The 26,625-nt window shown below is 45.5% G+C and overlaps 1 protein-coding gene across 1 annotated transcript in view; it reads right to left on the bottom strand.

Annotated features, from left to right (window-relative positions):
• The window catches only part of SNX29 (sorting nexin 29), a 457,786-nt gene that overhangs the window by 195,718 nt on the left and 235,443 nt on the right, over positions 1–26,625 (bottom strand). Inside the window, exon 15 of the mRNA XM_033101149.1 lies at positions 18,129–18,235. Coding sequence (XP_032957040.1) covers positions 18,129–18,235 — 107 coding nt within the window. The remainder of the gene's footprint in view (positions 1–18,128; positions 18,236–26,625) is intronic.

Genomic DNA, 26,625 nt, shown 5'->3' with positions numbered 1-26,625 from the left:
CCTCAGGACAAAGCTTTGAGGAGCAATGACTCAACCTCCCCCCAAAACCAGGAGAAACACTCTGCCTCAACTGGACGCGGGCGCTCCCAGCCAGTTCCACAGGACAGCTCGGCTGACGAGTCTGTACTTTGCTGTCAGATCTTGAATAACTTCTGTGAACAATCTCCAAAGTGGGGAACTGAAATCGACGAATTCTGCCATTTTCCCTGAAAGCCAGGCCGCTGGGCGGGTGCCCTGCCACTGGCCGTGGGCTAACTCGGAGAAATCACCATTAAACGCGAATGGCGCCTTCGATTCCGGCCGGAGAGAAGGAGGGTGGAAAGGTGGGGAAGCACAGCATCACGGACAGTCCCAGGCTCAGCCTTGGCCAGAACAGGACAGAGGTTTCTGTAATGCTCTATTTCTCCAACCAAAGATTCTGCTATTTCAACCAAGGGCCAAATGTGCTGTAAATGTGGACGGCTTGTCGGCACTCGCCCTGCCACATATAAAAACACAGGGGATTTGGCCAAATTCTAGGTAGAAACACTGTCTTTTCCTCCTCAAAGCCCAGAGAGCGTAATTAGGAAACTGTACCTGTGCCGTATCAGAGGTTTTCTGAACCTGACGGGCCCCAATGCCAAGAACAATCTGCTCTTTAGAGGGGGGCTGGGCTGACGAGGGGCCAAGTGCCCAAAACCTCAGCCATCAGGATAAATAATGCTTTCGTGCAGTACTCTGAAAAATCCAAGTTAATGCAACAATATCTATATTCAACAAAACAGAAAAATGTAACAATACAGACAGGCTCAGTACAACCTCAGGCTCTGATGTGGCTGGGTTCCACGCCGCCGCCCTTTCTAAAGATGGTAACACGCGCCCAGGAAAGTGAGGGGACTTGCCACTGTCACATGTCACAGGTCAGTAAAATGTCAGGACGTGTAGCCCTCTGCACAGTGCTCTCAGCACCCCGTCACCCGTGTGGGGTGACTGCGTAAGTTTGTCTGGCCCCAGCCTCGCCCGCTCCGGTCCTGATGTCACACAGCCAAGGGTCACCTTCAGAGTGTGAATCTTTCTGGTCACACCTCTGCTTAGAGTCCTCAGCTGCTTCTCCCAGATCAATAGAGGGGAGCAAGTGGGCAGCGGAAGTCAGCAAGCAAATGTGTTTTGTTTGACTCCCTGCATGTTGACAATTCAAATAAGTTGTCAACAGTTGGAAATTAAGTTTTCAGAAAAAGTCCAGGCATGTGACTTCTCTTAACAAGGAAACGTCTTGGAGACACTGGGCCCACTTTCCTACAGGGAGATGGAGAAAGCCCAAGCGCTCCGGTCAGTGTCACCACATGCTGGGCACTTCTCAAGGTGCTGGGACACAGCAGTAAGCCAAAGTAACCAAACGCCGGCCCTCGTGGAGCTTACATTCCAGTGGGGACACACAATGAACAGAGCAGGTGAAATACACAGTGAATCAGAAGATAACTGACGTGGAGGAAAACAAAGGCAGGAGAAGAGATCAGATGGGTTGGCCCCGGGGGAGAGCGGAGTAGGTTATACATGGAGTGGTCAGAGAAGGAAGGAAATCCTGCCATCACAACAACCTGGGTGGCCCTGGAGGACATTATGCTGAGTGAAAAGTGTCAGAAAAAGATAGACAAATACAGTAGGATCTCACTTACAGGTGGAGTCTGAAAAGGCTGGACTCGAAGACAAAGTAGAATCGTGGTATCCAGGGCTGGGGGTGGGAAAATGGGGACATGTTGGTCAGAGGGTGCAGACTTCCAGGGACCAGATGAGTAAGGTCTGAGGGTCTAACATACAGCACAGTGACCACAGTTAATACTGTATCGTATACCTGAAATTCGTTGAGAGACTAGATCTGAAATAGTCTCACCACAAAAGACAGTAGCTATGTGAGGGGAAGGAGGTACGAACTCGCCTTACGGCGGTAATCATCTCACAGTGCACACGTGATCAGATCATTGCGCAGCACACCTTCAACCGACACACGCTACAAGTCAGTGATGTCTCCGTAAAGCTGGAGGGCGGGTGGGGTGCTCAGGGCAGGGGGCTCTAAGAAGCGGGCATCTGAGTATAGACCTGATGGAGATGAGGGACTGAGCCACATCCAGGTCTGGGGCACCTCTTCTCCTCCCAGTGAGGGAGGTACTTAACTTCTCCATACCTCAGCTTCCTCATCTAGCAAATGGAAAATACAAAAAATGACTAAGGGTTGCTATGAGGATAAAATGAGATAGTATATATAAAGCGCTTAGCATCATGCTGGGCACAGAAATGCTCAACACATGATAAAACCAACATCATCACCTCCCACACCATTTCCCCCATCACCTCCACCCCCTCCATCAGTAGCACCTCCATCATCATCGCCATCACCATCATCTCCACCACCTTCACCACCACCATCATCATCTCCATCATCACCATCACCTCTACCACCTCCATCACCACCACCACCACCACCATCATCTCCATCATCTCCATCTCCGTCATCTCCATCACCATCACTCCATCACCATCACCACCATCACCTCCACCCCCCCCATCAATAACACCACGCCCGCTATCACCAAGCAGATAAGGATGAAAAAGGAGATAAGCCCCTTCCACAAAGCAGGCTGTTTTAGGCCTTCTCAGAGCTTTCCATACCCCAGTCCACCCACACTCTCTCTCCCATTGGACGTGCTACTTCCCGGCACAGTGACTCCTTCACTACTCCTCACCCCCTCTTCATGCTGAGGTAAGAGGCCAATCTGTGCTGCCAAGGCACTTGCCACTTTTAAAAAATACATCTATTTGCATTCCTGTGTTTTGCATTAAACCAAAAGGCAAAGACTTTTCCAGCACGCAACACATGGTCGGCACCACCTGGTAGGTGTTGGGAGAACTAAACTCTTTTCAATACGACCCACCTGCCTCCCCTTTTATGATCCCTGTCAGCTATGAACTCATATATGAACTACTCACATGTGTGGGCTCGAAAGACCTATATATACATTGCATGCGTAGACTCTAAATTCTAGTTCCCACAGATTTCAAATAATCAGAAAGCTGAAACTACCACATTTTTTTTATAGTGTCACACTATGATAATTGATGTTCGTAATTATGGCTTTGAAGCGTGGCAAGTTCCTTAACTGCTTTCTAAATTATCGAAGATCAAATTATGTTCGGTTGCATTTTAGAGTTAAGTATATTTTAATTATATCCTCATTCTTGGAAAATTGGTAACTCACACGGCTAAAATAGATGATCAAGGCAGCTCTGTGAATAATACATTCTGGACAAAGCTCAGATTTCCAGAATGTTCTCACAAACCCATATTCTGCCATCATTCTAGGTAAATCAGAGTTTTAATTTATATCCTCTCTTTTTCCAGAAAAGAATATGTCCACTTATAAAGAGTTCTTTATGGAATTGTATTTCAAAATTAAGCAAGGAAATAAAGGAGAGTGGAGAGGTAGGGGAACAGATGAAGCCAATAGTAATGTTAGAACCGAAAACACATGACACAATGTCTCCATTTTAACCAAAGATCAGCCCACATTTGCCTCTGAGCTTCCTAGCAGCCAAGGCAAAGAAGAAAATATGATCAGTGACAGCATTCAGAGCATCCAAAAGACTTGACTGCTTAGTCAAGAGGATCATTCCTAGTACTTATACCTGAGAGAAATTGCTCTCACATAGAAATTACTCGCATGACACGTACCATAAGTAATCAGCAACATCCTTACTACATGCTTGCAGAAAATAGAATGATGATTGTCAGCAGGCTCTGTGTCCTAACACCCCAAAGCCAGAGGTCAAAGCTCAAATGCCTCTGAAAATGGGTGAGATGGGCTGGGCCGGAGAACGGCAGGGGACAGTAGGTAATTAAGGGCTGGAATAAGCTGGAAAGGTTGTGTGGCATCTGAAAGAGGCAGCTGTGACTCAGCTCCAGCCAACAGCTGCTATGTAGGAATATGGGCCCAACCCTTCACGATAATCCAATGTTTTATTTAATTATGAAATATTTCAAGTATACAAAAGAGCAACTAACATCCCTAACCTAGCTCCTCTTCCATTCTATATTTTTCAGGTCTTTATTCATTACTGTATTGCTTTCTAAGCTATGCCCCACTTTTTTGTTTTAAATCTACTCTCTTTTTGACGGATATCTGAGTTGTACTGAATGTTTCTGCCACGTGAGCAATGCGATAGACATGACTCTGTGTGTCTCTCCTGGGGCCCACGGGCAAGTGTTTCTCTGGGGTGGAGCTGAAAATCTAGGTTTTGATATTGGCCACACGAATTCCAATTTACGAAGAACATTATGTGGACCAAGTCTATGTGGGCTGGACACCGTCTACTGGTACTGGTGTGCAGCCTCCAACACAGGCTGGCGCCTTCCCGGGAAACTGCAGAAGAGTAATTCTATAAGCAGGAAAACACGGCAGGCCCCATTGGCTCCTGCCCATGAGCTAGCTTAATGCAAGGACAAAACGGCCTCACGGGGACAGACCCTATGACCTTCAGGCAGGTGTCCGTGAAGATCATTTCTTAGAAATGAGTTTTTGCAGACTTTCAGATGGCAGAAAGTTTGACCTCATACCCACTCACGCAAACCCGGAGGGAAGACGTCTGTGGTCGTGCCCAAAGGCAGAGCCCTACCCTGCGCTATGTGTGGGGTTGGAGGAAAATCTGACCACCTGTTAGGAGGTCACACAATGTACTTGGAAATGGCACTACTAAGCAACTGACATCGCCTCCAGACTGGGGACTTGATTTCAATGACAGAAGTGATACAACTGCAGAGATTATGATCCCACGTTTGAAAAATCCAATACATCCCAGTCAAAAATAAGTACATTATGTGAGCACCGTATTTATATGATGGCACTATTGATACGTGGAAACAAAATGTCATAACAGACCCAAAAGTGTCTCCAGTGATTATCTCTGGGAGGAGCTGCAAGTGAGTTTTCTTTACTTACCTAGATTTTCTCCCCCAACGGTCACATTACTTTTATTCCGAGTGACATGAGAATGTGACTGAGCCAATTACCTTCGATGTGCAAATGGCCGCTCTCCCGAAGAGCCCAGAATGGATCGTCCTGAACTAGAAATGCTTTCAGAAAAAGGTGAGATTTCTTTCAAAATGCATTCACTGTAAAACGTGGCTCCAAGATAGCCCGCTGTGCTTTGTAAAAGATATTCTCAAACAGAGGGTTTCCAGAATGACAGAAAAGCAGATCATCAACCGCAATAAACAGAAAATTACAGCATCGGTGCAGAAAAACACACAGAAGTGGGCATCCTTAACTGAAGGCACTGATTTCCATTTTTAGTTTTTGCGAATGCGTTTTCATAAATAAAGTTTTATTAGAACACAGCTGAGCCTCACTGCGTTCTCTGTAAAGCAGCAATAATCATCCTCATCCTTCATGCACGTATTATCCGCACTAAATATGTACACTGCCTGGCCCCTGACAGGCGCTCCAAACAGGAGCTGACAGCAGGATTCCCATCACGAAGCAGGAGCATTGTATGGATCGGAGACTACACTACACCTGTTGGCCAGCTGACTGATGTGGTCAATAAAGTTTTATTAGAACACAGCCATGTCGCTTTGTTACAAACTGCCTGGGGCTGCTTTCACACCACAGTGGCAGGGCGAGTAGCTACAACAACGTGTGTGGCCTGCAACACCTAAAATACTTATCATGTGGCCTTTATAAAACGAAAAGCTTTGCTGACCCATGATCTAGAAACTGTAAAGTGTGACGCACATACAAAAAAAAATTGTTATGATTCTGTTGTGTCAACAATTGTAGAAAATTTATATTTCTTCCCCTACCTACATAAAGGCTGTAGGCGCAAAGTTCCAGACACAAAATGGCATTTCAACTGCTGACAACCAATTAAATCCACTCAGTTTTATCACTTTCTACCCAAACTGACCACCGCTTTTGCTTGAAAACATATGCCGTCAGAGCAGCTCAAACCTCAAGCACCAGGAAGGTGGTTGCTATGCTATTTACAGAGAAACCGAAATCTTGCTTTCCTCCTGAGCCACAGCACGAAGATGGGGGATATTTTCCATTAATTTTAGAAGCTTTTATGACCAAAGGCAGAAAAGAGTTTTCAAGAAGACAAAAGGGTAATATTTTAGCATTTAAATCTAGTTTTCTTCGCAAAGGAAAACTAATTTCTACATATGACATAGCAGGGATTGGGCTGTTACCACGGCACACATTTCGTTCAGGGGAGAAGACCTGAATCGAAAAGACTGATTTTCAGAAGCATTCATCTCAGGCACCTGGAAATGAAAGAAAGAGCTGCTGCACAGAAGTGGGTCTTTGTAGAAAAAAAAAAGTTTTCAAGTTTTTGAAACACTGCTCTCCCTGCCCTATCTTTACATTGTTAAAAATGGATCTCTCTTTGAAACCACCTGGAAGGGGTAGGAAAAAAACGAAAACTCAGCAGAATCCAATTTCAATCTCCTTTGCTGAAGAAATATTCTTTGCCCCAAGCAGTCCACAGGGTCACCTGCACAACCCAGAGAAGTAAGTGAACTGGGCATTTTAAAGGTTCCACAAAGGTTACAGAAACTTAAAGTTCTTGCCACTGTAAAAAGAAAAAAAAAAAAGAGGCTGACAGTTTGCCCTGGCAAAGCTGATTTTGGGGACTGAAAATGGAACCTGTGAGTCACATCGAGGAAGCCTGAGGAGGTAGAGTGTACATTCAGCTCTTTGCTTCAGCAGTTCCAGAGGTAAAATTTACTTTCGTCAATGGAAGCTGCGGAAAAAGCTGGCTGCTGATGGGGAAAAAAACAAAATCAGCGACAAAGGGAGTTGTGAGACAGAGTAGTTTTCTGAAAAAACAAAGCTGGGAAAACTGTGGGCAACTTGGCGAAGGAAAGTGCTGAGGTGGGTAGGAAGTGACGGCAGGTCCAGGGAGCCTGGCAGCCTCTCCGAACTGCCCTGGCGATGAGTCTGAAACATGCAGGTCTTGGAAAGCTGTGACAGTGGATTCCAGTGAGGCAGGAGGCCAACCTCACTGCCTGCGCTGGGCTGTGGGTTACCTTAAAGGGAACCGAGGACCCCACTGCTCGTTATTCTGGTCATCTGTCCCAGGACAAGCAGGAGTGGAGAACCAAGGAGGTGGGAATGGAGAGACGTCTCCTCCCCGGGGTTCCAGCTGCATTGAGCTTGGATTCGAGGACCCAGAGCGGTGCAGAGCAGTTCTAGCTGTGGAACACGCTGTCCTGAGCCATGTGACAGCAAGCCGGAGGGCGGCAGGAGACAGGCAGGTCCCAGGCGGTGACTGAAAGGCCTGAATCCACCCAGAGAGGAAGTGTGTCCTCATCCCTTACATACAGGTCAGGACTGGGAGCCAGGACCCGCTATCGGGGGCACAGATGGCACTTTCTGCAGTAGTGGCGGCAGCAGGTAAACCCAAGGCTGTCCGGACTCCCACACAGAGGGGTGATGATATGGACTCCCCTGGCCTCAGGCGGAAGGGATGCGTCCTCAGCAACCAGACCGACTCTCTCTCCCTAAGCACAGCGACCACGCTAGGCCCATCAGAAGACAGAGGCCCAAGAGAAGACCAGATGTGCGGCTACTCTGTGCCTTGGGGATCAGGGCTGTTTAACTCAGGAGGGACACTGTCTGTCCCACAGCAGGTTAAAAAGACGAGAGAGTTCTTCTCCACAACATGCACATGACCCAAGGAGAAGAGGGGTGGCAGGACACCATCTATATGATTCTGCATTCAATCTGTGAACACGACATATCAGAAATGATTATTCCCAGGCTATGGAGGAGGACAACTGAGGCTCGCAGAGGCCAGGTAACAGGGCACACACCGAAGGACATGACTAGAACCTTCATACTCTGGCCAGCGTGGGGACACCACCATCTCCTGTAGTTTAGATTCAAGATTCTTCTCAACAGAGTAGTTATGAGCTTCAGGTCTGGAATTTGTCTCCCGGCTCTGCTGCCAATTATCTACATGACCCTCGACATCAATAAATTTCACCATGCCTCAGTTTGCTCCTCTATAAAATGGGGATAAGAGCAATGCCAGCACATCAAATGAGACCAACAGACTCAGAAAAATGCCTGGCACAGTGTATGTACTGCACGAACATAAGCCAGCCAGCCTGACAGGGAGCGTACTGAGAAAGATATCACCCAAAAGAATGGCTCCAAATTAATTAATTATCAAACGGGATTCTTTGTGCTTTATAGTCTTGTAATCCACTCAAACATGCCCCAAAGTGGATTAAGTAAAAATATTCAACTCCTTCTTTCCACAGAGCTATTGGATCAAAGCAGGTTCTTAGCTGAGCTACATAATTCATTTGATTAATTTGCACTATAATGAACCAGGAGAAGCAACAAAACCTCAGTGTCACTCCAAGTCCAATTTTGAGTCTATTTCAAGCGTTAGAAAAGTATTCTGCTGCAAGACAGTCATAAAATGCACGGGGAAACAGAACTGGTGAGCTTAACCTCCCGCAAGGACCATCAAATCTCAGTGGCACCTTTGTAAATGAAGGCAAGGTCTGAATAGCGAGGGCAGGGAAACATCCCAGCCACTTCTGTTATCAGAACTGGGTTAGGACACCGGTTCCAGCTGTGCGACTGGGGTATTCTACTCAACCATTCTGAGCCTCAGTTTCCTGACCACCTGGTATTGTAAGGATTAGATGAGAGGATGTGACGCCTCAGTCCAGTGTGTGACACATAGTAGGTGCTTATTTAATGGTATCGATTGTGTAATTTGTATTTCACAATTCATTCGTTTACTCATTCATTTCTAGGTGAGAGAGCCACTTTGGGGGAGATTTCCACTTATTCCACAAAAAGAGTTGCTCAGATGGATGTTAGCAGCAATTCTTAGATACAAGGTTGGACAATGTTAGTCAAACCTCTGGCTTTTGCAAGCCTGTCACCAGAGCCGCTGTGCTTTGTGTCAACCTCTCAGTGGAAGAGAACAGGGAGGTGACAGAAGGTTTTAGCTGCTTTAAATGACACAAACAAGAACACCAAGCTAGGAGAAGCAAAGTCCCAAGTCTGACTATCACATATCAAGGGCCACTTGGAAATGACAGGCACTCTCAGGCAACACTTTTCACCAGATGTTTCCCAGGGAGACCCCGGCCAAGCTGCTACAAACGGGAAGTGTTCATGTGCCGTCCCTTAGGACCAAAGTGCAGAGCCTGCAAAAGGAGCAGAAGTCTCCCAGAACCACTGACTTGACCCACAAACCTCCATTTCCTGAAGGTCAGAATATGGCTGGCTGAACTTGATAAAGAAATTTCTATCAAATAATCAACAGCAGTGAGGGGGTGGGGGGTGCGGCTGTCCATGTATGCTTGTGTCAGGGATACTCAGACAGAGAGGAAAAGGCAAAGGAAAGAAAAAGCTTTCTAATCCCACCACTTTCAGAAAAAGAAACATAGCACCTGAAACAGAAAAGACTGTCTCTAGTAAGAAGGACAAATCGAGAGTGCAACTAAAAGAAAATCTAAAGGCGTTTGGCTTCTGTCTCACTGCCACAGATCAGTCACTTGCCTGCCTCCTGACAACTTGGCCAAACCTTTGCACATGCTGTTCCTGCAACCCAACTGCCCTTCCCCTCCTTGTCATACAAATTCCTATTTTACCTGCAAAGCCCATTTAGAAATGACCAGTTCTGCAATGTCTGCTCTGAGAAAGCAAACCATGCCTCCTCCACCACCAGATCTCAGAGTTAATCCTCCTCTCTCCTACATTATTTCTTTTGGTTCAGCAATTACTTGCCGCTATAAATTACTATTTTAGGAAGCTAACTCCCCAAGTAGGCTGTGAGTCCCTTAAGGCAAAGGAGAGGGTTGATTCTTCAATGCATCCACTAATCTGGCATTTGTTCATTTACTCATTCATTCATTCATGCATTCATTCAAACATTTACTGAGCACTAAAGTGGACCGTGGTTGCCTGCCTGTCTGGCATCCATTTCCTATCTAATAGTCCCAGTTTTCACTTGGGGATCCAGCCCGCTCCCCAGCTTTCATTCTCCACATCTGAATGGGGTTCTTCCCTCAGCCTTAGCACATGGGTGAAATCCTGCAATTGGTTGAAAATGAAGAGAGGAACGGCGGCCAGCTCTGTAAGAGTGAGCTCAAGGCTCTTGCCAGGAATGGAGAGACAGACACTTGCTTTTCCCTCTGACTGTGAACCTGGAAGAAGCATTATTTGTGCAGGGATGGTCACGGCCATCTGTGACCAGGAGGGGAGAAGCCGCCGCAAACGTAATCACCCCAGAAATGGTAGAAGCAAGTGCCAGAGAGAGGGACACGAGCCTGTGACGGAGCTCACGTGCCCGACTCGGCCACACACCTACAGCCAGCTTCTCCCTTCATCAAGCCGTTCTCTTTGGGGGGTATCAGGATGGGCTACGCTCTGCCGTAATAACAAGCAAAGCCTGCGATCTCAGTGGCTGAACAGATAGAGGCCTACTCCTGCTCTCGCAAAGTCTGTAGTTGGCCCAGAGGCCCACTGGGCAGCCCCCTTCCGAGGGGTGGGTCGGGGATCCAGGTCAGGATCATCTGCAGCCATGCCACACAGAACACATGGCTTCCGGGTCATCACAGCAGGATGACCCTAGACTCCCCACCAACTCTTCTGTGCACCAGCCTTGAATGACACTCATCACTTCTATTTAGAGCCCACTGGCCAGAACTAGTCGCATGTCCCAACCTAACACTAAGGGAGCCTGGGAAATGCTGTAGTCCTGTTTGTCCAGGAAGAAAGAAATGAGACGGGCTTGATAAACACATACTGTAGTCTCTGCCACAGTCAGTTTGAGCCAAGTTTTCTGTCACCTGCAACCAAAAGATTCCTAAATGATATAAGCACCAGCCAGGCGCCAGGATCATGGTAGATACTGTGGCTACGACAGTGAGCAAGACAACACAAGAGCTGCCATCAGGGGATTTACAACCCAGTGACAGGCAGGGGAAAGAAGGAGGGCAACAAGAAGCAGCAATATATAATGTCACCCTATCAGAACTAGGACAAGGGACACAGAGGATGCAACAAGTCTCCGGGGGTAACTGGACCCAGTCTTCAGGAGTGCGCAGGGGTGACTGGGGAAGGCTTCTGCGAGGAGATCTGAAAGAGCAGAAGAGGGCAGCCAGGGAAAATGGGGAGCAGAAGGACATGGAAAAAGAACAGGGTTCCAGGTAAAAAACCAGCCTGTGTCAAGGTCTGGATATAAGCGAGCACATGTGCTTTTGGAAACAAACGAGCTCAGAGTGAGCTGAGAACTATGTCTGAAGCAGAAGGTAAGGGCTACCGTGTTTCCCCGAAAATAAGACCTAGCTGGACCATCAGCTCTAATGCGTCTTTTGGAGCAAAAATTAATATAAAACCCAGTCTTATTTTACTATAAGACCCGGTCTTATATAGTATTATATAAGACCAGATCTTATGTTAATTTTTGCTCCAAATGACACATTAGAGCTGATGGTCCAGCTAGGTCTCATTTTCAGGGAAACACAGTATAATGTGCACGGTCTTGTGTTAACATGTAAAAAAACATGTGATGTTTCAATGAAGGTGAGAGTGGAGGCAAGCCAGGGGAGAGTTTTCAGCACGAAAATGGCCCAAGCTGACGGGGCCTAAGGCCGTGCTCGCTATCCCATCCACGTGCATTCAACTGGGCACCTTCCTCTCCTCGTCGTTTCGGTAATCTGGCCCCCAGAGCCACAGCGTGCATAGCTCCATGGTGCTGTGACAACCCCTTGATGTTCCTGGTGGGCTGGGCTCATCAGGCACATGGGACAGCCCTGTCCCTTCCCCTGGCATATTCTGAACACTGAGCCCAACCTGACAGGACATCATTTCCTGTGTCTCCTTCCATGGAGACCAGACAACTCCTTCTGGGGGCCCAAAAGTAGCTTCAAGAAGCCACTTACTGCCTTCAGGAGGAAAGCAGATATAAAACAGGCCCAAAATAGTGTGAGTCTGAGAAGCTAAAATCCAGCCACCACAATTACAACTATTTTTATCTTTCGCCCAAAAAGGAATACTGGATCATTTTCCAAGCACCTAAGGAAGTTCATCTGTTCGTTCTCAAGTACTTCTGACTCCCAGCTCAGAGACACAACCAGAAATGAGGCTTTAACAGAAACAGAAGCCAAACTGAACACACGGGGTGGACACACAGCAAACAGCAGGGCCTGTGGCACCTCCATCAACAGAGGGTGGTGACCCCGCTATGAATCGGAAACACAGATGCCCAAAGGTCTGTGTTTCCAAACATGGGCAGGGGCAAACGTCTGGGTTCATGGGCATGCCCACACAGGAGCATGAGTGTCACCTGCAACTGGACAGGACCTTCTAGTGCAGTGGGCGATGAAAGACCAAGGGAGACAGAAGGAAGAAGACCTGTCTGGTAACAAAGGGGCACCGCCAAAGGGGAACCTTGTCCTTTGCTACTCCCGGTGGGTCACCTAGGTAGACAGGTACAGACTGGGGACATCCGATGACCACAAAGGACCTCAGATAAGGCCTGCCATCTGAGCAAGCACTCAGGTTTGTTTACATCGATAGGGCTTACATCAGACTCTGTGTCTGTCAGCTAGAATTGATTTCCGGTATCCTTCCTTATCCCTGCGATAATTTCCTTGGGTTTGACAAGTTAGTGGCTAGTATGCTTGTCATAGCTTTCATGACCCTGGCTCTCCTTGGAGTTAAAAGTTAAAGCCATGCAGGAAGGCCTGATTCCTGTTTCTAGCCAGACACAGAGAAGCATTAATGGAAAGAGCGTGGACTCCGCAGTCAGACAGCTGGGGTCACATCCTGGTTCTACGCAAGCAAGCCCTGTGACTCATGTCCAAGCCTCAGTTTCCTCATCAGAAAGGATGCAGCGAACATTAAATCTGACAACCCCATGGAACGCAATTAGCACAGGACCTGAAAACAGAATAATCACTCAACTATGTTAACTGTCATCATCAACGTCTGATGGCGCCTTTTCTTTAAATAAACGTCACCCAAAGCCCCACAGGTCACAGAGTACCAAGCACATAATAAACCCTCAAAACACATTGGTGGAAGAAATTCTCCAGGATTGACAAGCCAGTTTCTTCAACTAATAAATTACAAACAAAGAAGAAAGGGAGGGGAGGGAAGCTAGAGATGAGAGAGCCTGTGGATTAGAAGAGACTTACGAGGTCAATTAACCAGTCAGAACACGTGCACGAACCCCATTTCGAATCTTATCCAAACATTTGTTTGAAGTGGGAATTTGAACACTCACCAGATATTTGATGATATTAAGGAATTATTGCTAAATTTTAGGTATGTTAATGATATTATAGGATTTTTTCTTCTTTAAAAAGGGGCACTTATATTTTATTAGAGATACATTCCAAAATACTGTGGGATGAAACCAGTGTTGTACTTGGGATTTGCTTCAAACTACTGTGAGAAACTGGGAAAGGAAGAGGATGTCTGGTTGAAACAAGACTGGCCCTGAGCTGACAACTGCGGCAGTTAGGTGATGAGAACATGAAAGCTCATCATATCCTTCTGTCTATGCTTACATATATTGTATGTATGAATAAAAATAAATGAAAACAAAGTCACATCATACTTTTCATTTTGAGCATCAGTTCAATTTGTTCTCAGCATAAAGTTCTTTACCCTGAATCCTTACCTGGAATCTGGCATTTTATATAAAAGCCTCTTTTTTTGTAAAAATGGTTCTCAGACACATTAAGAGTGTTGGAATCCATTGGTGCCAATTTATGCAGCAAGTGCTGCTGGCAGAACTGCCCCCAAGGTCTGAGGCGCTTCAGGAACTTCTACAGTTTATCGGAATGACGAGCACATTCAGTTATCTATGGTGTGTAATAATGAATGTATTTTTTACCAGCTTGATGCTTAAGCTTACTTTTCCATTAATAGTAACTCTGCCATCAAAATGACAATAAATGTTGCTAATGTACCATTTATGTCACCCATGAGCAAAACTTCCGAGACTAACTACACTCACAGTAAATGGTAAGTACCCTATAATTTGAAACATCAAGCACCAGCTAGTCTGGGAGGAAGCAAAGATCTGTTTACAGAGCAGGGACTGGCAGTGCTGAAGAAGGGGGCACACAGGTGAGCACACAGCGGGACACGGGGCTGTGAAGCCAGACTCGGGACAGTACCAAGGGGCAGAATAGAGCGGCCTGGTAAGCAGAGAGTGAAGGAGAAAGGATGGGGAACGGCACCCACTGATCACGCACAGACACAAAGACGCACATGAGCTTTGAGGTGAGGAACAGAATGGGTCTAGCCTCAGCTACAAGGGAATTACTGTGAGCAGACAGACAAGTGGGGGGATCCAGAAGGAGAACAGCCCAACACAGGAACGTCTGGAGAGGTCCCAGGGTCCCGCTACTGAGTAAATGGCTCCCAAGCGTTTCAGCCACGTTTGTGTAAGTCAGGACTTAGAGCCCTGTCTCCCTGGCTCAGGTCACACACCACCCCCAGGCCAAAGTGAGGACTTGGCCAGAGAGACGGCCAGTATGGGGGAGGTCATTCCTGCAGAGGAAATGAGAACAGACGGGAGACGAGAAGCATAAACATGCCCCCCTGTCTGCTGCAGGCACTGACCCTGTACTTAGTCCTCAAAGCCTCCCTCCTAGTACATATATCATTGACTATATGCTTCACTGATGGAGAAACTGAGGCTTGGAGAGGTCAGGTGGCCTGCCCAGGAACACATGGCAGTAAGGGACAAATCTGAACTCAGTCTGTGCAATGTGGTCTCTACACACGACCAGGCCTCAGAAGGTGGTAACAGAGAAATGCAAGATAAGTCCAAATGCTACCGGCATTTTATGTTTTTCTTGATGGCAAAATGCTGGAAAAGAATGGAAAAATCTCTGGAGATGAGTCTACACCAAAGAAATTATACTTAAGAGAGGTAAAGCGGAATCTCAGAACAGATCTATCCATGTCCTCTGATGTCTACATCTTCAAGAGGGATGGGAAGTTCACCAAAGAAATTCCGAGTGTCATCACTAAGAACCCCAAAGAAAAAGAGGGAACATTCGAGAAGCTCCAGTTGGGGAACTTCTCTGCTACAACCTTGCACCGTCCGTGGCTCATCTCCTAGAACCATCAAGTCTACTGCTCCCAGGGTAGGGGAAGCACTGCAGGTGTAGGAGGGGTGCCGAAGGCTGCACACTTAGGAGGGACCAAGTAAATGTGCTAAATGCGTTGGTGGCATCCATCTGTCTGTTACTCAGTGCCGCTCCAGGCTCTCCAAGCTAAACCTCCCCCTCAATGGAGTGCCAGAAGAAAGTGTACCTCCTCTAAAGAACCCCCGTTTCCTTCCCACCAGGGTGCTCCGAGCTATCGTGGGGGCCTTGGTACAACTCCTTCTCAATCTGGGGTTCCAGAAGTCACATCAAGTGCTCTATGAACATGACACTGAACAGCTGAATCCATTCAATGGACTGTCACTCCATTCAATACTTACAGAGCTCCTACTGCATGCGGGAACCGTGTTAGGCAATGAATATACAACTTAAAGACAACGCTCACAATCCCTTCACGGTGCTCCCAGCCTGGCTTTCTATTACGATTTGCTTCAGAAGCAGGTAATTGCAAGCACAGGAGACACCTCACCTTCTTCTCAGTGACCTGGGAGTGGGAGAGGCTCCTCCCAGCCCGATCGCAAACGGCAGTCATGTACCGCCAGCTTTCCCGCTTACATCTTTCCATTCATTCTCCCAGACAGGAATAGTAACTGCCTTCCCTTCTGTCAAGTTCATCTTTTGCTTCTTCAATGCGCTTGGCCTTCCAGAGCAGAGCAGAAGGATGATGGCTTTGGGCTCTGGTGCTAGATAGCCTGGGTGATTCGAATCCCGCTCTGCTTCTTACCAGCTGAGAAATACTGGGCAAGTTACTTAACTGCTCAAAACTCCGTCTGTGAACAGTTTCTTCCTCCAGGAACGCAGCTAAGGATTCCATGAGTCCCTTTGTGTAAAAGCCTTAGCACGGTGCCTGGAAATGAAGTATGCGCCCGACAGCCAGCTGCTAGTATTACAGTGGCCGTTAAAGATCCCGTGTTTGTATCAGTGTTTCTCCCGGACCAGATTAACCTACACTTGCCAGCATTTTCTTTCCCGTTCTTCCAAAAGTCAACCACCACTGGGCATTAAGACCATGTTTCTACCTCCAGTCTTGGCCCCTGACGCCCCCAGTTACTGAAAGATGACTTACAGTCTTGGCTTTGTGTTCTGAGCTGTCTGAGGTGCTGGATTCCAGGTCACTGAGCACGAACATGCAGTGTGTGTGTGCAGATGGGTAAGGTGGTTCTAATGCTTGGAGAGACACCTAGAGAAAGAATGTTCAGGAACTCCCTTTTCACTGGGAGGAAACAGAAGAGTAATTCCACCATTGGGGTATTTCAAAGAGTTATGTTATTTAAATTCAAATGTTTCTTCTGTGTTCGCCCTTCTGAAATAGAAAAATAATTACCTCAACGTTCGCCCCACGTTCTTTCATTATTCCCCTCCCACACGTGCTTACAACTCTGTCTTGGTAAATGCCAACCAACCCATGAATGAAATGACAGAAAGCATCACAAAGAACGTGGTAAAGGGCTCCATGAATGCTAACAGCACAAGTCTTGCTGTAATGAAATGCTAATGATATTCACAGATGAAAGCTCACTGACAGGCTCTCACTTCACAACCAAAACAAAGGAAGAAAAATCAATCTGGGGTAGTAAATGCCATCATTGGGGGACCATCTCTGCTTCAACCTCACAGACCAACACGCTGAAGAGAGCCGTCCATCAACTCTACGAATCTCTCCAGGGGTGAGAAAATCACACAAGGACAGGAAAGGAAGTTAAGGCTAGAAGAGAAATCTACACCCGACCCGCTCCCTCTGATGAGGGAGTTCAACACTTAACCCTCTGGCAGCTGATGGGAAACAACGCAAGGGGATCTGACAATAACTCAGAAGTACAGTTGTGTACTTATGTGTGTGTGTACACAAACACAGAGGACTGGTAACAAATACTACAACCAAATACTACTACACACACCTATACATATTTTATATATTAGTAACCTAATTAAAAACAGCCTCCCAGCTTTACCATTGAGCATGGTGATAATTAATGGTTTCTGATTAAAAAAACAAACACTATCATATCAAAGAAGGACATTTATTCTGCATTTATCAAGAATATTTTTATCAGGCACCAATGACGAACACTATCAAGCGACTTTTTAGTACCTATCAAGATCAAAATCTGGTTTTTCTCCTTTGACCTATTAATGAGCTGACGTGATGAGTTTCCTAACATTAAGCCATCCTTGAAATCCTAAAGAAACCCCATTTTTATGTGGATCGTGCCTTTAATACGTGACTGAATTTGATTAATATTTTTCTAAAATTTTTATGCATCTATGCACAAACGAGACTAGTCTATAGCATTGTTTCTTATACTATCTTTGTCAGGCTTTTTAAATATCAAAGTAAAGCACACAGGAACCAAGATACAGAGGTATAGATATATGTATTGATAGAGACATAGGTATAAATGTAGAGAATGATTTAAGGAAATAGAAATAGCAAAGGTCTTTTGTGTATACCTTGAAGGGTTCCCTAGAACTCACCATGAAACTTGCCAGCTTCCTGAGAAGCAGTTCTTTCATTACTTTTACAACTTTCTTCCATAAGTTTTTTGGTACCTTCAGATAGTCAGCCTCGTCTTCAATTAATTTTGATAATAAACGTTATCCTAGAAAATAGTCCACCCGATCCATATTTCCACATTTACCAGCACAAAGTTGTATGTGATATTCTCTCTTGTGTTTAATCTTCTGCAAGTCTAAGAGTACATTTGTTTTCTTATTTTTAACATCACATATTTATGTTTTCTCTCTTATTTCCTGGCCAAAGGTACCCAAAAATCTCAATTAAATGATATGTTTCAAAGAGCCGGCTCTTACTTTTCTTTACCACGTGCAATGCTTTGGTTGCTTTGCTAACATCCGTTTAACAGGCTGGGCCTGTTTCTGGAAAGTCCCCAGGGCACCCCATCTGCAAGGAAGGCACAGCCTCTCTCAGCCTTACCTCAATGAGCTTTCTTTCATAGGCGCTTGCCAGTTCCTCAGCGACTTCTCCCGGCTTCTGCTCAGTGACCGTAACTTCTCCATCAACATTCCAAAGATTTGGTACAACTGTAGGAAAAGAAAAGGCATTCCACACATATTTTAACGTAATCAAAAATTCTTCTCTCAGCCAAAAAAAAAAAGAAAAAAGAAAAAAAAAAACTTTTCCAAATGGCTTCTCTAGAGAGAAAGCTCTTTTTTTAAGGAGAAAAAGAATCACAATACTAATTGCTTCGACACTGCAACATTTTCCACCCAAGTGCAATGAAGTGAATGATAAGCTGTATTTAAAAATGGAAGAACTGTCACAGAGACAGAGGCACAGGAGTCTGGGGACTCATCTTGTCACTACTTCTCATTCCAGCGGGAGACAGACAAGGCACTGGCGAGACAGAAGGGCCTGTACCGGCATCTTTCTTATTGCTCCAATTTCTTTTCCTCCAACAATAAAGTTTTCCAGTGAGGTAGCGTCCGCCTATAGCCCATGTAGTGGGGTCAGAGTACATGTAGAACCACTAAGAAATGGCGTTTATAAACTGTACTAAGAGTGAAAGAAAGGCAGCTTCTGGAAAAATAAAACACTCTAAAACCAATGCATAATGGCAATGCAAAGACGTCTTACCCAGAGACCGGCTCCCAGGTCAGCGCAAGAATTAACGGTATTGGGAGGTGAGGTGAAGAGAAAAGGAGGGGCCAGGGAGGTCTGGTTAAGAAGCTTTGACTTTGATGAGTAGACCATCCTCCGCAGGTTTTGCATGTGCAGTGACATTAATTTGCAAAACAATGTTTTAGGAAGACAGATGACAGAGGTAGGACTTGGGTCTGTCTGACGATAAGGTGGGGTATATAGTACAGTCTCCATAAATAGTTGGAATTCTCTGGCTCCTTCCCAGTTTGTATTTATTTACACAAGACAGGGGGCGGTGGGTGAATAAGGAAAAGCCATATGGCATTAGTCCAGGAATGATATGACAGAGGTTTGAAATTAGCACGTAGGCCTTTACAGAAGTTTGATGTAAAAAGCAGGAAAAAGATGGTAAAATGGTTCAAGGGAGTGGAAGGATCTGGCACAGAGTGATTCAGTAACAAAACAGGATTTAATAAATGTTCTGGAACATAGTCTGTTCTGTGTGCTGTCTAAAGCTAACGGAACAGAACTGAACCCATCCCAGTGGGCTTTATATGTAAAATTTTAAAAAATCAAAACTTCCATAAAAAAATATTAACACGGTAGGCACCAATAGGTATTCCTACTTTTAGGTCTATATCCATATGTGCTCGCTTTGTAGAGAAGAGTAAATATAATAAATACAAAACTGCAAATGAGCCAGATAATCCCAAGAAAAGTAAAACAAGAGCAGAAAAAAACTCCTGCATCAGTGGTTAAGGAAAAGGTCCAAAGCACCCGTATGTTCACTGCAGCATTATTCACAATGGCCAAGGCACAGAAACAACCGAAATGCCCATCCATAGACAATTGGATAAAGAGGATGTGGTACATTTATACAATGGAACATTGTTCAGAAGAAAAAAAAAAGAGTCAATCTTGCCATTTGTGACAACATGGATGGACCTGGAGGACGTTATGTTAAGTGAAATAAGTCAGACAGAGGAAGACAAATACCATATGATCTCACTTATATGCGGAATCTAAAGAAAGAATAAACAAACAAACAAAACAGAAAGAGACTCATATATTCAGAGAACAAACTGATGGCTGCTAGATGGGAGGGGGTTGGAGAGTGGGTGAGAAAGGTGGAAGGATTAGGAAACACGCATTCGTAGCCACAAAACAGTCACAGGGATGTGAACTACAGCACGGGGAACAGGGGCCGTAACGTTGCTCAAGTGTATGGTGTGACATGAGCTCCACACTTATCAGGGGGATCACTGTGTAAGTTATACAAACGCCTAACAACGACACTGTACACCTGAAACCAACAGAATACTGCATGTCAACTATAATTTAAAAAATACAGTCACAGAACGTGAAGTACAGCACAGGGAATATGGCCGCTGGCACTGGAATAGCTACGTACGGGGTCAGATGGAGAGCAGACCGGTTGGGGTGATCACCTTGTGTGGATGTAAATGTCTCATCATTATCTTGTTTCGTACACTTGAAACTAATAAAAAAGAAAGAAAAAGACCCAACGGTGTGTGTCCAGAATACGGATTAGCCCCACGTCTCATCAACTCTGCAGATCCAGTTTCCCTGAGTTCTGGGAGGGAAGACTCCTGGATGCCCCATCACGTGGGATGAGATGGTAATGAGGCAAAAGAAGAGTGTCGGGCTAGCCCTCCAGTGACAGGGATTTGAGAGACAAGGGGACAGGATGAAAGGGAGTGGCACTGAGGCAGGAAGGGAAAGTGGGAAAGGCTGAGCAAATGTGGGGGTCGCTGAGCCTGAACTGACTGGGGGCTCCACCCTCAGCCCTTTCACGAAGCGTCCACCGGGCCGCAGCCAGTTGGAGTCTGCAGAGGCAGCAAGGCCCGTGAATGACAATACAAAACATACTAGAATGAAACCCTAAGTTCTTCCACCCCAGTAGTGACTACAGTTCCAGCCACTGCAGTAGGGAGTGACCCAATAACAATCTGAAACCTGAAATAAGTATAAAGAAAAAACTTAAGGGACTTTCGGTTAAAGAAGGCAGCCTGAAAACACTAATTTACATTCACTTCCTCTTAGAATCCCATTAAAATACCAACTTAAAACAATTCTTTCTAAAGGCCTTGCCCTCAAGGAAAAAGAGAATGAGAGGAAAGAAGACAACGAAATTTTAGAAGCCAAGAAGCAGATAGACAACTGGTAAATAATTTGACAGGCCTGAGAAAATTCCATTCTTAGCTCAAGTGGGCCACACCAAATTACCGCCCAATTAAAATGGAACAACTTGCCAAAGGCTGATAAATTACAGGACACTTCCAGAAGCTGTGGTCAACCTGGGGCTAAGAAGCAGTTAACAGAAGACTGGGAGTTTGTTCTCTGGAAAAGGTAAAGCAGTGGGTCTGGACTGAGTCGAAGGCAGGGATATCTAATTGAAAACAGAGACATTCAAATAAAAACACGCTGAAATTTTGAAGTTCTTCCATTTCCCCTTGGCACCACCCATTTGCAGAACAGCAGCCAACATATACCTCTAAGCAAGGGAATAGAAACTTTTTTCCTGGAAATCTAACCAGCTAAAAAGACCTGAACAGACCAATTTGGGGGGTGGGGGGGGGGAACCTCTCCAGTGAAATAGCATAGCCAGATCATCCCACCAAAAAATGATCATAGAGTTTTAAATTCGCGTTTTAGTACCTCACTCCTGCCTCTGAGCAGACAGCCAGAAATCGCCTTACATTTGAGACCAGTACATAACATGAAAAATAGGGACCAAAATAAATAGAGAAAAACAACTTGTAGGAAAGAGACACAATTGAGGGAGACATACACTTCAAAAGCAAACTATCAGGAACATTCCAAAAAAAAAAGCTCTTTGGAAAGTGAAACTATGAGCGCAGAAATGGAACACTAGCTATAAAGTCTAGGAGGTAAGAAAATTTCCAGAAAATAGAGCCAATGGAAAACAAGAAACGAAATGGAGAGTTACCATATGAGAACAGCTCAGAAAAGGAGGAGGGAAAAAAAAGGGAAACACAGAGAGGAGGGAATCAAACATGCAATTCCAGAATTGTCCTGGAACCAACAGACATGAGGACTGAGATGGAAGCGCTCCACGAGCAGCCAGCGTGAGGGACGAGCCATGCTCTTGTACCTCATCAGGAAATTCTAGAACGTGGTGACACAGAGAGAGGTAGGCACAGACTTCCAGAGCGGAAGCAGAATTTTACAAAGGAGAGAAAATTAGAAATGGCATAGGATTTCTAAACAGCAGTGCTGTAAGCTGGAAAATAATGAAGTGACACCGTCAACACCCTCAGGGGAATTAGTTCCAAGCTAGAACTATACACCAACCCGAACCGTGTTGAGAAGGCGGTAAAGACGTTTTCAGACATGCAACCTCTCAAAAATTTGACCTCCCACCAAAAAAAAAAAAGATTAAAAAACCTAGTTAGGAGAAAACAGATTCCAAGAAATAAGGGATCCAACACAAACATGAGTGAGAAAATTTTTCATAACAACCAAAAGGTGAAAACAACACATACAGCCATCACAGATGACTGATGGATAAAGAAAATGTGCAGAGGGTAAGGGGGGAGCGGGTATGGTAGGAGAGGGAAAAGGGGATCAAATATATGGTGATGGAAGGAGAACTGACTCTGGGTGGTGAGCACACAATGTGATGTATAGATGATGTACTACAGAAATGCACACTTGAAACCTATGTAATTTTACTAACCAATGTCACCCCCATAAATTTAATTAAATAAAAGAATATGTGGTCCATCCATACAATGGAATATTACTCGGCCATGAAAAGGAATGAAGCACTGTTCCATGTCACAACACAGATGAACCTTAAAAACACCCAATGAGTGTAAGCAGCTAGACACAAACAAGCTAGTGTTGCATGATTCTGTTTACCCGAAATGTCCAGAACAAGTATTGGTTTTCAGGGGCTAGGAGGAATGAAGGAAGGCAGTGACTGCTAATGAGTATACAGGGTTTCTTTTGGGGGTGACGAAAGTGTTCTGGAATTAGATAGCAGTGATGGTTGCACAGCATTGTCAAGGTGCCAAAAACCAGTGAGTCGGGCACTTTCAAAGGGTAAGTTGCCTGGCACGTGGTGAATTCCCTCTCCTGAGGCGGGAGGAGGAGCCCAGCGGCACCTGTCGGAACAGCCACGGTGAACTGGACAGACAGTCCCCCCGAGCGGCCAGGCTTCCTCCAGGGACAGGAGGTCTGAGGACTGGCTGGGACAGGCTGCCTCAGGATGGAAATGACCAGTGCCTAGTTTTTTAACATACTGAGGAGACTGGCATAGCTGAGAGAGCATTCGGAGTTGAACTGGTATTAAGTACATGGAACACCAACCAAAGTTTTTGAAACAGGTAAGTATTAACTCAAAAGAAATCAAAAAGCTGTTCAAAAACACTGATTACGTACCTCACGGCTCAGCTGGGGAGCGTTTTCAGAGTCGTGATAATGTAATCATGGGGCCTGGACGGAAAAGATTGTATGTCTGGGCTAGAGCACATGTGTGTGTGTGTGTTTTGTGCGGGTGGAGGGATCAAAGAAAGCAAACCTTCATCTTCCACAGGGAGAAATCAATCAATGACGCCTACAACGGAGAAATCAACAAATGGCAGGAAACAGCGAGATCTCAAGGCAGCCAAAGGAATCAGTGAAAAGTCTGAAGCAGCTGTTTGTGGGCAGAGGGAAGCGGGGCGGGTGGTAGCTAGAAGCATCCTATCTTGTATAGTAAGGTCTTTTATAATAAACTATCTATAAAAGTTTGATTGAAACAGAACTTAATTTGATTTTAAATAACAAACAATTCACTTAGAAATGAGACTTAGAAAATTAGCTAAGATGGCAGCAGTGGCCCTCAGAGCAGGGCGGACGCCCCCTCAGGAAGGTGCACGCAGCTGGTGAGCAAAGCCTGCTGCTACTGCGCATTTCAGGTTTGACAGACATGGAACACCACCGTCTGATTGTGCCCTCCAAATGACCTTCTGGTCCTTTCCTGGCCTGCGTTTCTTTCCTCCACAAGATATCCTGCTGATCAAGAAACACGGCCATCCAACCTGCTTGATGTCTACACATCTCTTTAGAAACCAAGCTCCCTTGGCCTAGCTCCTGAAGCTTTAAAAAGTACACGAGAAACGTTTATTCTGTGTATAAAATAATGTAATGAAACACTAATTTCAACTATATCATACTTTCTCATCAGTAGGCAGCCTCTAAGATGGCCCCCACTGACTCTTCCTTCCCGGTATTCCCATTTTTACATACTCTCCACCCCATGAGTGAGGTGGACTTACTGACTCACCTGTAATAAACAGAATACGGCAGAAGGGACAGGGTGTCATTTCCGAGATTAAGTTATAAAAAAGACTGTGGCTTCTGTCTTGAGTGCCCTCACTCCCTCACTCTGAGGAAAGCCAGCTGCTCACAGTGACATGTGGCATGGAAATGATGTACCCAGCCAACAGCCAGCAAGGGCCTGGGGTCTGCCACAGCCACAGCCACAGGGGTGGACATGGGTCCTCCCCGTGGAGATGACAACTGCAGCCTCCTCAGCTGATGCCCTGACTGCAGCCGTGTGACACTCTGAGCCGGAGCATGTGGCTGGGCCACGCCTGGGTCCCTGTCCTGCACAAGCTGAAATAAGTAAATGTTTGTTGTTTTAAGCTGCTAACTTTGGGGTAATTTGTTATGCAGCAATGGATAACTAATACAGCGCCTTCTATCATTCAACAGAGACTTCCTCAGACATTACTCTGAATAAGGCTCTGCATTAGACCTTGAAGTTACAAAGACGGTGACGTGATTCCACGTGGATGACATTTATAAAAAGGAAAACTAAGAGGTGGCCTTGGCCAATCTCTCTCTATAGCTTAAGAATTAATATCAAGAAAGTGAAGGGAGCCATTTAATTGGCCAGACACTTCCTACCGGTCTATTGGCAAAGTCAATATGTGGTGAGGCACGAGAAGTCACCCGTCCCGTTCGTTTAAGTTTACACAAGTGCCACATCGGACTTGTTTATTTTCAAGTCAAGAAGCTTTCATCTGCAAGAGGACATTTGGGTGTTCATCGAAGGCAGTACAATAACAGTCTGAGGAACGTCAAGGCATTTGAGAGCCAAAAGCGGCAAGTTACACCCCCATTCCATTCCATAAGCTCTGGACATCCCCCAACAAGCCAATCAACTTGGAGAGGAACAACTGTGATTGAATTCTGAAAATCAAATCTAAATAATAAATTCAGACATTGTAACTGATCAAACTGAAGGTCTGGTTGTTTTAAAGCTGCGTCTTTCCTGAGAGTGATCTATTAGTTTGGGAATGGGAAGAAAAACAATTTAACAGCCCAGGAGAAAAGCACCCTTCTCTGTTCATGTCAATAATAGCTTTCTGAATCCAAGAATACAAGACCTGAAACAATGGTTAGCAAAGCAACCTTAAACCTAAAATGTAATCAATCGTAACTAACACAGTGTCTTCCATCATTCAACAGGGATTTTGAAATGAATCATTTCAGTCCATATTTTGAGTTATTTTGACAGTGTTCAGAACTTGACATTCCGCCCTGGGCAAGAGCTGCAAGAACAGTACACTGCCGCCACCCAACAAGACAGAAAGACTCTTTCATCTCCATGGTCAGGTATTTCAGTTTTGGAGAGAAACTGAATTTGTCCTGAAAAGGCCAAAACACAAAGAGAGGTCCCAAAGCAAAACAAAATAAGGGCTGTATTTAATGCACTAACCAAAATTTGAGGGCTGCATCATCCGCAATGGTTCTCCTAAAAATAAAATAATATTGCTTCATCTTACATAATGCTTTGGCGTTTACAAAGCATCTCACTGAACACCATTCACAGCTGGAACAGCTGTGAGTACCTGCTGTCCTGTGGGAATCATTGTCACCTCACCTGGGAAGGAACCCTCTCCTTTGACCTTAAAGTGTCCCAGAGCTCCCATCACACAGAAGCTGGCCTGCTGACCTCAGTCTGGCATCGTAAGCCTGTGCCAAAGATGAAGAAGTCTACATCAGCTGTCTAGCACAGGATGCCCCACTAACCCAATCAGCCTACCTAACGCCCCCCGTGTCTCACAGGAAAAGCTGCACTTCACCAATGTGCACTCTCACTAGTCAGCTATCCTCTCCTGTTTTTCCGTGGTGCAATAATTACAGAAGTTAGACTTCAAATAGAAAAATCTGGCCAAAACAATAAGCCTTCTCCTTTTAAATCCAAATAGTCAGACACTGACTTGGTGTTTGGTGGGAGCACAAAGATGTCGACTTTAAGTCAGAACTGTTTCGATGGTCCAGAAAAGCTGTGGGCTGCTGAGTGCCGCGAGCAGGTCACTTACACCGAGAGAACGGGATGCTGTTTGCCGGCTCCTTGCAGCCCGCCATTACTGCTTACCAGTGTCTGTGATAAGTCATCTGAAATCAGTAGACACTGTGCTGGTCTCGCTATCAGGCACCAGAGAACACATGGGGTTTTCTGCCTAAATTATTTTAAGCAAAACTTCAAGTACCATGGAGAGCAGTTTGGCAAACAGTATGATAAGGTTACTGTTTTGCTTTCAATTTGAACAAGCTTAGCATGACCCCAGATGCAAACAGTGGGAGACGCTGGTGGCGGAAGAGGATAAAAAATCATTTTCAATTCAGAGACGGTTTCCCTGAACATTCTAATGGACAAAAGGAGGTGTGCCAGGTCCTGTAACAGCAGGTGTGCCAGGTTCTGTGTGATGGGAAATCGGGACCCTTTAAGGTTCCCAAGGAGAAGGGTCCTCCTGGGGGAGGTGACAGGGATCCCTACAGGACAGCCGGT

Source organism: Rhinolophus ferrumequinum, assembly GCF_004115265.2.
Source record: "Rhinolophus ferrumequinum isolate MPI-CBG mRhiFer1 chromosome 15 unlocalized genomic scaffold, mRhiFer1_v1.p scaffold_54_arrow_ctg1_1, whole genome shotgun sequence".
Classification (NCBI taxonomy): Eukaryota; Metazoa; Chordata; class Mammalia; order Chiroptera; family Rhinolophidae; genus Rhinolophus; species Rhinolophus ferrumequinum.
This window is presented reverse-complemented; position numbering and strand designations above follow the sequence as displayed.